The 13,800-nt window shown below is 42.3% G+C and overlaps 1 protein-coding gene across 1 annotated transcript in view; it reads left to right on the top strand.

Moving 5' to 3' along the window:
* schip1 (schwannomin interacting protein 1) overlaps nt 1-13,800 on the top strand; it is a 251,215-nt gene that overhangs the window by 77,842 nt on the left and 159,573 nt on the right. Inside the window, exon 6 of the mRNA XM_085380233.1 lies at nt 13,556-13,620. Coding sequence (XP_085236359.1) covers nt 13,556-13,620 — 65 coding nt within the window. The remainder of the gene's footprint in view (nt 1-13,555; nt 13,621-13,800) is intronic.

Raw genomic sequence — 13,800 nt, 5'->3', positions numbered from 1 at the left:
CTCGCCTGATTCTGGTCCAGCTTCATCCTCACCTGGCCCAGCTTCAGCTACAGCTTCGTCCTTGCCCGGCCCGGCTTCAGCTACAGCTTCTTCATCGCCTGGTCCGGTTTCATCCACGCCTGGCCCGGTTTCATCCACGCCTGGCCCAGTTTCATCTCCAGCTTCATCCACGCCTGGTCCAGCCTTCGTGTCTGCATCCTCGTCTGGTCCAGCCTTCGTGCCCGCATCCTCGGCCACAGCATCCTCATCTTCACCCACTGCGCCTGGTCCAGCCTCCGTGTCTGCATCCTCATCAGCCTCGCCTGGTCCAGCCTCCGTGTCTGCATCCTCATCAGCCTCGTCTGGTCCAGCCTCCGTGTCTGCATCCTCATCAGCCTCGCCTGGTCCAGCCTCCGTGTCTGCATCCTCATCAGCCTCGCCTGGTCCAGCCTCCGTGTCTGCATCCTCATCAGCCTCGTCTGGTCCAGCCTCCGTGTCTGCATCCTCGTCAGCCTCGTCTGGTCCAGCCTCCGTGTCTGCATCCTCGTCAGCCTCGTCTGGTCCAGCCTCCGTGTCTGCATCCTCGTCTGGTCCAGCCTCCGTGTCTGCATCATCGTCTGGTCCAGCCTCCGTGTCTGCATCATTGTCTGGTCCAGCCTCCGTGTCTGCATCATCATCTCCGCCTGCTGCGGTCCCGGCTTCCGTGCCCTCAGCCTCGCCTGGCCCAGCCTCGTTTGGGTCTGGAGCTAAACGGCCGTTTTCTGGACCGCTGGCTAGGCTACTGGCCGGGCGCCGTCACCTGAGCGGCCGCCGTTGCCTTCCGCACGGCCGGCCCCCGGACCCTCTTCGCCTGAGCGGCCGCCGTTGCCTTCCGCACGGCCGGCCCCCGGACCCTCTTCGCCTGAGCGGCCGCCGTTGCCTTCCGCACGGCCGGCCTCCTGAACCTTTTGTGCGCCTCCACGGCCTTGTTCGTGGCCGGCCTCCTGAACTGTCCCATCCTGGCCTCCTGTGTTATCGGGCCCCTGGCCGGCCACCTGAACTGTGTTTTGGACTCTGCTCCCCTGTGAGTTTTTTTTTTTTTGTGAACATTTGTTTGGGACTCTGGGGCCTCCGTCTTTGGTCTTGGCCCGGTCCCTCCGTCCTGGGCCCCCTGCCGCCCGCCCGGATCTGGTGGTGTGTTTCTGTGGCTGTCGGGGGCCAGCCCTTGAGGGGGGGGTACTGTCATGGTCCTGCGACCATGACTCAGTGACTTTATGTTTATGTTCTTTATTGTTATTACTTTCATTATTATTCATGGCTGTTTTGGGATGGTTTGTGTTTGGGATTTTAGACACTGGGTTCTGGGTTTGTGCTCCCTCTGTTGGTCCCTGGTGTTAGTGTTCCCCTGTCTCGTCAGGTTAATCAGGTCCAGCTGTTTCCCCCACCTGTGTGTGATTTCCCAGTGTCTCTTTGTGTACTTATAGTGTGTGATTTCCTCTGCTCCTCGTCGCGTCGTCTGTGTTCATACCCTGTGAAATCCCCTGCGTGCTCTCCCTGCTGTTCTCCCTTCATGTTCAGGTTTGCCACTCCTTTGTGTAGTTTCACCCAGTTTAGTTCATCCTTAGTTCTGTTTTGCCATCTCCACTTTATGTTTGATATTGTCAATAAATCACCTTCACATCTGAGTAAGTGCTGCATTTGAGTCCTCCTTTCCACTCTTCACACGGCCGCTGCCCCGGACCGTGACAATATTATAGATAGCAAGGAGCAGACGGCTGAGTTTATTAAACTCACAGATCACAATCTGCAAATTTCATTTAAATTTAATAAACTATCATCTTGTCTTTATTTTTAGTTAGCACATACCTTAAACACTTAAAGCTGTAAGCTAATGATAGTTATATAAGAGCAGATGCACGCTGCTGCAATAAGCTGTACGTTTTACGTTCAATGGATGCATGATCTGATTAGTCGACTAATCGCAAAAATAATCGGTGACTAGTCGACTATCAAAATAATTGTTTGTGGCAGCCCTACCTCACACCAACCTTCTCAGTGGAGTCAAGGGGGCTGTCCAGGACAGAGCTGGGCTTCTTTACCGAGCCTTTTCCTCTACCTCTCCGTGCTTCCACCTCCCCAGCAGGCAACCACATAAAAGACACCAGAAACCATCACAGTGTCATAGAACGTCCTTTACAGTCTAGTTCAAGGCCATTTGTTTTGTTATGACTAAATTATTTAATGTGTGATAATGGCTAATAAAAAGCATTTGAAGCTTATAGGATGCACACAGTAATTGCACATCACTTCAAATGTGACGGCTGGTCGTTTGCAGACATTCCACTGGTTGCCTAGGTGACCCTCTAACGTGTTTGCTGCCAGCTCATATTTCAATCAACAGTATTCTTCACTCTCATCTGTAGTTACTTCAGTCGTTGCCTGGAAATTGAGAACGTTTGTCTTGGGTTCCGCCCACTTCCTGCCGCCATTGGTTATTTGACCCATAGTAGCTTAAAGTTGCAGAATATCATTTGTTTTCTATAGTCTCTGGTCACAGCATCATTCCAGTCTATATGCAATTTAATGCTTTGGAATATAAAGTATTATTATTATTTTCAGAAGACTAGATTTATTTAAGTTGCATGATGTTATTGATGGGCATCCATCTTTAAGGACAGAGTCAAAGTAATGAAATGCATGATAAAGAGAGATGAATGGTCCTAAACTTTTCAAAAAGCTCTGAGAGAACATCATAGACAGTTCTAAAAAGAAAACATCTGGGCCGTGCTGTCAGTGTATCAGTCTGGTGATCTGTAGCAAGTGTGACGTGAGACTTTTTATCCACCTTATCTGAGGCTCATCTCTACAACTTTGCTCTGCAGGATTTAACTAGAAAAAACTTTTTTAGATTTAAAAAAAAACTCTTAAGATCTCTGGATTTGTCTGAGTAGTTCAGAGAAACAGAATGAGACACAGAGAGATAATGAGAAAGAGAGCCGGGAGGAACAAGCGGCACAGCTCCTCACCTCTCCCTCTCCCTGCTCCCACTGTCATGAGAGTGTGTTCGTGGGTGTGTTGGACAGGCGAATGGCTTGTTTATGGGCAGATTAATTGCTTTTATGGCCTTTTTTCACCCCGTGAATGGTGCTGGGTGTTTTAATGAACACCCACACTCCCTGCCTGCCTCATAAGCCTGGTATGCCATTCCCACTGCTGATTTTTAGAGCAAAGCCAAGCTTTAGATAGAGCCCAGCAAAGCTAATTGCCTAATGCTCACTCCACAGTAAGGAGCACAGTTGCGTGTGTGTGTGTGTGTGTGTGTGTGTGTGTGTGTGTGTGTGTGTGTGTGTGTGTGTGTGTGTGTGTGTGTGTGTGTGTGTGTGTGTGTGTACGTGTGTACGACTGTGCACCGTGCCTTCTTAAGAGGCCCAGCACAGGTGGGTGGTTCAAGCCGAGGCCCACAGGGCTGAGGGTGACCAGCAGCTAACTGGACCGTGACTTTAATAATTTCCTGCTGAGCTGAAGAAAAGTGAGCCAGGCTTTCTGCAAGCTACTGTTAAGCTACTGTCATGGACACAAAGATGTTTAAAAAGACCTTTCAAGAACAAGATACAATGATATCTTTGAGCAGAGGCAAGCATTTAGTAAATACACTGAAGGAATTAAGACGGGATAAAGACATTTAACATGGCAGCTTTACATGGATCAATTAAAAACAGTAATGGAAAGTCTCTACTTGCTAGTTCCCTGCCCCTTTTACTTCTTGCTTCATCACCTCTAACAGTGCAATTTTGGGTTTCTCTTTTCTACTCTGTTCTTTTCTCCTCTCTTCCGCTACCTCTTTCCTCCTCTCATTAATTAGGTTTGCAGGATTTCTCTTGCTTTTGGCTTTCTACTTCATTAAGCCTGAACAGCAGTGGACCATTGCTAATGGACAGTCTCAGCTCTAACTCACAACTAAAGCCCAGCGTTAATTGTTTGCTTTGTGTAAAGTATATGTGTGTGCAGCTGTATTTGCAAGTACTGAACTGTGTGCATGTAGTGTGAGCACAAAGGCTGTAAAGAAAACAGGCTTTATGTGTCATTTATTTGATTATGTGTTTAGAAAGTTGCAAGAAAAACAGCATGTAGACTTAAGCAGCCATGATGGCCCTTGATTTATCTCACCTTTAGAAGTTCAGAATAGCAACTTTTTGTGTTTCAATCACTTTTGTAGTTAAAGAGGTGTCTTGTTAGTTAAGTGCGACCTGGTGAAATTACTCTAGTAACATCACCCTGGTATCTCAGCTTTGGCTTGGACTATACAAATTTAAAACATAAAAACCGAACAGTTAACTCTTCAGGCTTTAACTGTTTTAACAAAAGATAAAAGCGAGTTACATTATCAGTCTGGATCCAGTATCTTTATAGTTTCATGTGATGGAGTTAGAGTCACAATGACTTGGTAGAGTTTGCAGCCTTTACTTTAAGTGCTATGCCTAATCATTTTAATGCACTTTAGCGGTCTTTAACATAACGTGTTCCGGCCTTGTTCAGATGCAAAATAAAGATCTGAATAGAACCATATCACCTGAACTAAAAAGCCCTTAGGGAGCTCACATTCCTTACTCTGCATCTCTTTTACTACTCTTTCCACAACTACCTTTACAATCCTATTAAGCAGCAATGCCGATCCTTCCATTTGACCATAATGCCCAATAAAAACAACTTTATGGTTGCATACATTTACCTTCAGCTCTTTGCATATATATTGCTCTTCATCCAACAGTGCAGTCGTTAGTACTGTGGTGTTATGCTCAGCTGCCGTGGAGGACAGGTAGTATTGATTGGTGCTGTATAAGGAGGAAGTGCTTTACAGTGTGTTTGTTCTGGCATGTTAATGGCTGGCTTTACCGCTCTGATTATGGCCCACCGGGAGCCTGTTAACTACACATTGGAAATGCTGCTTGGAAAAAAGGACACAAGGAAGCGACAGTGTACATTTCCTCAGGCTGTGTGTGGCTTCACAGTGAGACAAAATGAGTCCCCTGCCTGTGTCAAAGGATACATTGTTGTACTTTGATCTTTCATATCTGGTTAAAAGTTCAGACCTAACTTTCTGACAATTAAGATCATTTCAAACTTGGCTGATTTCATCAGTCTGTCTGTCACAGGACACCTTCATGTTGTAGTGTTGAAAGTGATGCAGAAATGTTACGAGCTGTGACCTTGTAAGACTGTCATTTCTCCATTAAAAAAGGCATGAGATTAATGCGAAGGAGTCTTAAAGGATCTTTATACGCTATTATATTAGTATGTCAACATGTAAAGGGCACAGTAATATCATATGACTCAACTTGGGTGTGCTGTGTTTTGTTACACTGAAAGTCGTGTTGCCCCTCATTGGTTTGCGCCTGAATGCCTGCATTGCTAACAACATTCTCTCATATGAGTGCAGTTTTTGCAAATAAATTGATTGTTATTCTGGAGCGACAAACCCCCCACAGCTTGTGGTCTGAGTCTGAATTTCTAATTTGATAAGTGCAAAGAAAAAAGATACACTGCATGCACAGAATTATGTTTTTCCACAGTGGACCAGTTCCTGCTCCAATCTGACACCACACAGATGCTCAGTCTGTTGCCTCGACAACTGGGGACCTCTGTGTGTGTCTGTGTCCCTGTGTCTTTGTGCATGTGTGTATGTTTTGCTCTCAACTCTTCTCACCTCCTGCAGCTGGCATTGCTCACGGTGTGGTCCTTATCCACTTAACTGAACTCCTTTGACATTTTAGGTTCAGCTAAATCATTTTAGCTTTTACCCCCTTTACCTCTCTTGCTTATTAACAGCATCATTCCATCTTCATTTATTACTGTTTGTGTTCGCTGGCAGTGATGTGATTTTTCACCTTTTCTCCATGGTATTACATCTTTAGGTTGTCTCCTTGCTCCATTTCCTCCTCTTGCAGTCCGTCCTCTCCGTCTCTGACACCGTCAGTTATTAACCTAACTCCCAAGGCAGAATGAAGGGCTCTGTGTCTGTGTGTGTGTGTGTGTGCAACAAAGAGTGCCATAGAAAAAGTATAGGCCACCTCTAGTTGCAGGGTCACTCGGGGACGACATTGCCAGTGTTTGGACACCGAATCCCAATGGACACTGGGAAAAATCTGCACATACACACACACACACACACGCACACACACACACACACACACACACACATGGAAGCAATAAGACACAGTGCCTTGTCAGGAATAGCTAGAGATAACAGCACCTGTTCTCAGGTTTTGCTATCACTCCCACACACAAATGCAGGGTGTTCCGACAGGTTCTGTGTCCCTGTGGCAGAAGAGAGCGATGAGGATGTGAGCCTGATGGCAGAGATGGCGCCGGCTGGCTGGCTAGGCCAAAGAACCCCAGGGAGGTTTGACTGATAGAAGCTGCCTCCAAGCTCTTTGGCTAGCGTGTCTGTTTGTGTGTGTGTGTGTGTGTGTGTGTGTGTGTGTGTGTGTGTGTGAGAGAGAGAGAGAGAGAGAGAGAGAGAGAGAGAGAGGGAGGGGTCTGTGTAGCACCGCAGATGGTATGACAGTATTTAAATTAGTTAGGTTACCATCAGTGGAAGACCACATCATGACAGCTTTTTGGCTGAAAGGTGAATGGAATAACTCCTAGCCTCAAGGTTATTAACCTCACGTCATCCTTTAAAATACTCACACTTATCACCCTAGGGACCGTTTTCTGCCACGCCCGAAAAAGTGCTATAAAAAATTTATATATTAATATTTTTTTCCACTTTAAATTAGCCAATCTTTTAGACCTACTTCTCCTTGAAATATTCATGTCAAGTTTTAATTACATTTCGCGGATTTTAACCCTTTATATCCCGGTTTCGTCACATGAGCGCACTGCTTTTTTTGCCCCAAAAAACAAAAAACTTGAATATTTTCCAAAAAAAACATTTGAGGTAATATTCAATTGTTATTATAATTAGGCCTTTAGATGGACTAAAGATTGGCACCAAGAGTCATTTCGATCGCCTTTTATTTTTTTTTCCAGGAGCGCATTTCATAAAATGCACACTATCGACCACGCCCAAAAAGTGCTATAAAAAATTTATATATTAATATTTTATTCCACTTTAAATTAGCCAATCTTTTAGACCTACTTCTCCTTGAAATATTCATGTCAAGTTTTAATTACATTTCGCGGATTTTAATCCTTTATATCCCGGTTTCGTCACATGAGCGCACTGCTTTTTTTGCCCCAAAAACATAAAACATAAAACATAAAATATTTTCCAAAAAAAACATTTGAAGTAATATTTTATTGTTATTATAATTAGGCCTTTAGATGGACAAAAGATTGGCACGAACATTAATTTCGATCCGGTTTTAATTTTTTTTCCAGAAGCCAAAAATGTCCCCAGGCGGCGCTGCTGCTCCTGCTCCCCCGGGGAGGAGTGCCTCTGCCGCGGGTGTGTTTCGCGCAGCGCCGGAGCATATGGTTCGGTTCCCGTGTCTGCAGCACACACTTCCGCTACCACGTGAAAACAAATACGTCATTTCCTGTTGATTAAAAAAAAAAAAAAAATCAAACGAACCTAAGGGCAGAAAATGGTCCGGAACGAGCAGCGGGCCAAGCTGCTGCTGTACGCGGGAAATTAGTCTGCCTTTTCCGGGTATCTGTCTCGAGCAGGCCGCTGGAGAACATGTGTATGTTCCAGCAGGCGTCACATGTGGAGCAAGGGCGCCACCCGGTGGACAAATAAAAAAATTACAACTCTAAGGCCAGTACTGCAAGCGGAAGCGGAAACATAACCGATCACGATCGATTTGACCGTAATTTTTTTGCCGTGAAAAATAGCGTTTATAATGGGTTTCAATGGGGCACAAAACGGTCCCTAGGGTGTTGAGTGTGAGTATTTTTGCTGCTAAGCCGTGTTAGGCTGATGTAAGAAAATCAGACTGAAAATTTGAAGATTTTACAAAAACGAAACCGGCTGGCAAGTTTGGCTATGCTACACCCAACACAGCGGAAATGGCGTTCATACGAATGAAAAAAGTGGCACAAAAAGAGCCCAGTATGACGTGAGGGTTAAACTGGGGGAACCTCCAGCTAGATTTAGCAGGAAATAATTTATGCATGTCGTTATTTGTTTGCTTGGTGGCTGACATATTGTTGATAGATACACAGTCATACATCAGTTTCTGGGATTGAATTAATATGAATGTGTGTTCAGTCAAGCACTGGACTAATATTTCAATTACTGTTTTATACCATTACTACATCAAAAACAAAAAACATACATCGAGCTTTGACAATATTTTTATTTTTTTTGACAAATTATCCTGTGTAATATACTTAATCTTGGCTTCACTTGAACCAACAGTTTTATGACTTTATCAGTCATAATTAATATAGTACAAAACTGTCTAGCACTCTGAGTTTTTCCTTTTTTATGACAGCAATGAAGCACATTGTTCTATTTATTCTACACAAATGTGTGTTGTCTGTTGTGATTTCATTTAATTGAATATGCTTATCCTGCTTTGTCTTAATTAATTACTTAATTTTGATCTATGATTTGAGCATTTAAACTGACCGTGATTACCTGGTTAAATCACGTGTGTGAATCCCAAAACATTGATTCTATTCATCTGGACGTAGCGTTTTCGTTGTGAAAAGCATTTCGGTACTTATCTAAAGTGACTTCTTCAGTCTCAGAAAGACAATCTCATGCTCCATCTCGTCTTTATGAGACTGAAGAATCAACTTTTTGGGATTTCCTCACCTGGATGATTGAGTTTGCAAGACACGTGTGTAAGTGTTAGTATGTGTTAATGGATCAGTCAAGGTACAAGAGACAGATTTACACTCGTACAGGAGAGATGAAGGCCACTTCCCAGGAAGGCCATTTCTCTCTTCTCCGTGCTGCTCTGGCTAGTTGGCCTTGGTCCAGCTTAATTCTTTCTCAGCACACAGGCCAGTTCTTCCGCCTCCACATCCCTTCTTTCCTTTGCCAAGAAAGAACCTTTCACCAATTTTCTTCTTCTTTAATACCTTCAGCAACTTCCAACTACATCATTTCAAGAGAAAAGTCATGGCTGTCTAGTTTTCTTTCATACAGTGAGAGAGCACGTTTATGCAACATCCAATATAAAAGAGCAAAATATGTAAATTACCTTAAATATACAGCACTTCTGATTGATTAATCTTCTGTTCCCAGTGTGCAAAACAACACAAACATCACCACAAAGCCTTCTATAGTCATTTTTATGTTTCAATTCATGTCAGGTAGAGCCATTCTTTATAGTCCCATTTTAGAAAATGTGATGTGCAGCCAGGTATTAAAGTATTAACAAGATAATAAGGCAGGAACTCCACAGAGAACTGTAACACAGAAAAACAATATTGTAAAAGCAAAACAAAAAACACTAAAATAATTATATAAAAGCAATAAAAAGTATAAAAAACAATGTAATATGTGTAGCATCAGTTACCACAAACCAGCCTGTCAATACCACCTTAAAACACATTTTAACAATTGGTTTTGAGCCCATGATATAATAAGAAGGGTTATGGTAAACTGCCTGTTTAAAAAAAATGTAAACACTCCCAGGTTGTTAATCAGAAATTTTGGATATTACAGAACATGAATCAGCTGTTTGAACATCTTTCAGCCTGTGCAATTTAGTTTGAAACACCAAACTTTGCATGTGGGAAACAAACCATCCATTGAACTAAGAAGAGTTTAATTATAAGTCTTTCCCCTTCATATGGCCAGGATGCACACTCCGCAAGTAGCTGTGGCCAAGCTTTAAAGCCAAATATATAATAAATGTGTAGCCATGTGAGTGACTGGTAACCAGTCCCTTGAGTACCTCTTGGCCTGTGACAGCTGGGATAGGCTCCAGCCCTTTGTAACCCAAAGTTGGATAAGTGCCTGAAAAAGAAAGATAAACGATGAATGGATGGTTGGGTGATTATGAGTAAGTAGTGTTCTGTCATGATAGCTACAATCTGAAGGGCAAGAGCTCAAACTCTTAGTTCAGAGTTGCCAGTAAAGGGTGTCAATATTGAATGCATTTGGCCTTCCTAGACACTTTCTGCCCATCCGTCGTTTTTGACATGTCCTGTCAAGCTTATTCTTAATGGCCCTATGACCAATTCTCAATACCATTTCAGGTGAAGTGTATACCTGTATTTTCATCTATTGATTGATCTTTACATAGATCCGTACACACACGACAAAAAAGACCTCCAAAACAACTACTAGTCCACTGCACTCTGCTTTGTCTGTCCTTATTCCTAATGCCAGTATATTTCTCACAGTGTGATTAAATCGCTGACTTTCCTCTTTATCATCTCCACTAATTGTGTGCTTTCTCTTCTCATTGCCTCCCTGTGCCTGTCTTGTTTTATTTTCATTTATTTTCTCGGAAAGTTGAGTTAAGGAGAAAAGACTGATGAAGGAAGAAAGCAGTGGGGATAGAGAGAGGAGGCGAAGGAAGGGAAGATAATGAAACAGGTCTTGTGGTCTGTATTTGGCTGCCTTTAGCTCTATTTCCTCTGTTGTTATTTCCTGGGAGTTCAAGGTCTCTTCTGCATCAGCATCTCTCCCTGCCTCCCTACTCCATCCTCTCTCTACTGTGCCTGACTTTACCATAAATCCACCAATACACAGGTTCACATATACACAAACACTCACACCAATCAATACAAGCCTGCTTGGCACTGCCAAAGCCTAAAATGACTATAGATTTTCTGTCGACTCTGCCACTAAATTATGCAAACCTCTGGTTTATGTTCCGGTACATTTTTGGTATTCCTTCTCTAAAACTGGGATAGTGGTTTTCCATGCAGATCAGAATGGAAAGATACAGGTACGGATAGCAGGAGAAAATACTCAAACAGGATCTAATAAATTCTTATAATAGCACATTGAGCTTTTGGTTTGGTACACAGTAACTGCAAAATGTTTACTGCTACAGGTCTTAAAATCAATACCATGTATTAAAGTCAATGTAAATGTCCCCCTGAGTTCAGGATTGTGTTTAAGTGATGAATAACGCACTCCTGATGTTTGCGTTGCAGTTTTTGTTTTTCAACCTCCCATACGCACAAGCAAGGATCAAAAAACAGTGATGAGAAAAATGACGTGAAGGATGAGGTACTACAAATACTTAAATGCAATTTACCGTAAATAAACTACACCTTTTTAAATAACTTAATGTTGATCTATTGTTATGCTAAGTACGGAAATAAACTTTAAATCTAAAAATGAAATTCAACAAATTATTGAATGCAAATAAAAAATGGTAATTAGGCATCTTAATAAAAACGTAATAATGTGTTTTACTATCTTTTTAGATGTTTTTAGAAAATACAAATTTTAAAATGAATTCCTAACAAAAATAATTATAGATAAATATCATTTCAATTTAAGAGTTTGCACATACTAGTGTACCGTTAGAGAAAATAATTTTGGTAATTTAACCCACCTGTGGCATTACTGTGGTGTGTGTGTGTGTGTGTGTGTGTGTGTGTGTGTGTGTGTGTGTGTGTGTGTGTGTGTGTGTGTGTGTGTGTGTGTGTATTGTTCAGTATTACTGATGAATGTGTGAGAAGCTGTATGTTTCTATGGACATTTACAGTGTAAGGCAAACACATGTTTTTACTGTTTAGTGTCATTCTCTATGTTTTGAGTGAGGTTACGACCCATTTAACACGACTATTCTTGCACTAAACTTTTCAGTTTGCATGCTGATTAATTAGTTTTAGTTGTACTTTCTTCTTTTCAGTAAAACAATAAATAAGGATTCAATTCTGTGTGTCAGCTTGTGTTAATGTTTGTGACGCGTGTCTCTATGTTAGTGCCTCCTTGTGTGCTTGTAAGTGTGTGCGTGGATGCGTGTGTGCGTATGTGTGTGTGCTGAAGTAGGCTAACAGTTTGTCTGGTCAGGCTTGTGACAGTACCATCAGTAACTCGAAGGGGAAATTGAAATGATCGCCTCATTCAGTCTCCCAGCACCTCTATTACTCAAAACCACACACACACACACACACACACACACACACACACACACACACACACACACACACACATCTCTACTCATTTATACTCTGCTTATCTCTACATCATGTTGTTTAATTCTCTGGTATCTCTTTCTCTAGAGAGAGAAAGTGTTTAATTGGATTTCTATCTGTGAAACTGGTGGATTCTATAGCATAAAACCTACTGTCTTTCCAGGGAATTTGGAAATGCAAAGGTGACTTCACCGGCTCTCAAAACAAATGACAGTTCAGGGAGGTCTGGGTTCAGTGGAGCTGCAGTTGTGCTTTCAGTGAACCTTATTTCATCTGAGTAAACGGAGAGGAAAAGACAAAGTGGGAAAAAAAGAGAAGGGGAGGAAAAAGCTTCTTGAAACAGTCATTGATCACTAGTCAAAGTCCTTGATTCTGCCTAATGAGCTGCTTGTTCCTTCTGGGAGGCAGAGAAATGAGAAAAAAACAACACTGCCTGTCACACTGAAATTAAGCAAACAGCCAAACAAGATATTTTTATAAGCCTAGTTCTATAATATAGTAAGACAGTGGTTCCTACACTGTTTTAAATGCACTATTTATGTACTACGTTTGTGTAAGTAACACTTCAGAAGGACAGGACACTTGCATAGTTATTAAGTGGGGAACTTATATATCAACACATATAATGAATATTAAACACCTTGAACCAAAGCATCAGCTAACCACTTGAGTGTGGTGATTTGTCTTAGTGTGGTCATACATGTGCGAGCTGCAAAAATATTTCTTTGTGCAGGTTTCTTTACAGCCCACTTTGCTATTTAATAGATGCAATATATTCTTTCGTGCATAGGTCATTATGCAGTAATGAATTAATAACAATAATAGCCAAATAAAATTGAAGTTTGCCCATAAACACACATCCACAAATACATTGGGATGACGCTGATAGATGCTTGGTGCCCTGATGCGACTCGCTTGGCTCATCAGGAAGAAATGCTCCACTTAAACATTGTTGCTCCTTTGTAATTGAATTAGTATGTTCAATTATGTAGAGGCAGGCCTGTCCTCATTATAAAGCACTATTAAAACTCAAGAATGGAGCCAAGGGGAGGAGAGCAGCTGGCGAGGACTGGAGGATGGAGCTAAAAGTAATTTTAGTAGAGGAGTAAAGTTTTACTGCTCTAATCTCCAATGTGATTGGCACATCTGTACAGCTGTGCCATTGCTACATCAATGATGTCCTTTGCGACTTATTTGCTCTGCCCTGGTCTCTCTCTCTTTCTCTCTGTGTGCTTCTGATCCAAATGCCTGGAAAATGCTGAGCCAGCTCAGATGGCCGAATTTTTTCAAAGCTTACTTTACTAACTTCTCAAGAAAACATTTAAGTGAACCAAAATGCTGCCAAACCGCATCCCTCAGGGGTCCCTGATCTCAGCACAATGATCACACATCTGGCACACATTCATTCATAATTGTGCACGCACACACAAAATGCTGGGATCTCCTCTCATCTTTCTCATCTCATCGCCTCCTCCTCCTCCTGTTCCCAGCTGCTTGACTCTGTATTTGTCCCTCTTGTGTATCTCTTACACAGATTCATCTCAAGAGCCTCCAGAGTGGATACAAGCATGTTAATAATGAAGGCTTCCAGCTGCACAGGTGAGTTTGGTTATATGTGCACACATAACCGACCCAGAGTAGTCCTATATATTTATATTTATGACTTAAAGTCATAAATATGACTTTAACTCATAAATATGATACGAGAGTATCATGGTGTGTTTTTAATGCACAGTATTCTCAGTCGCATGTTTTCCTCTTCAGATACACTAACTTGTG

This window comes from Rhamphochromis longiceps, linkage group LG14 (genome assembly GCF_057381845.1).
Source record: "Rhamphochromis longiceps isolate RC_006_pf linkage group LG14, R_longiceps_female_GT1.1, whole genome shotgun sequence".
Taxonomy (NCBI): Eukaryota; Metazoa; Chordata; class Actinopteri; order Cichliformes; family Cichlidae; genus Rhamphochromis; species Rhamphochromis longiceps.
Note: the sequence above shows the minus strand (reverse complement) of the source record. Positions and strands in the feature narration are given on the sequence as shown.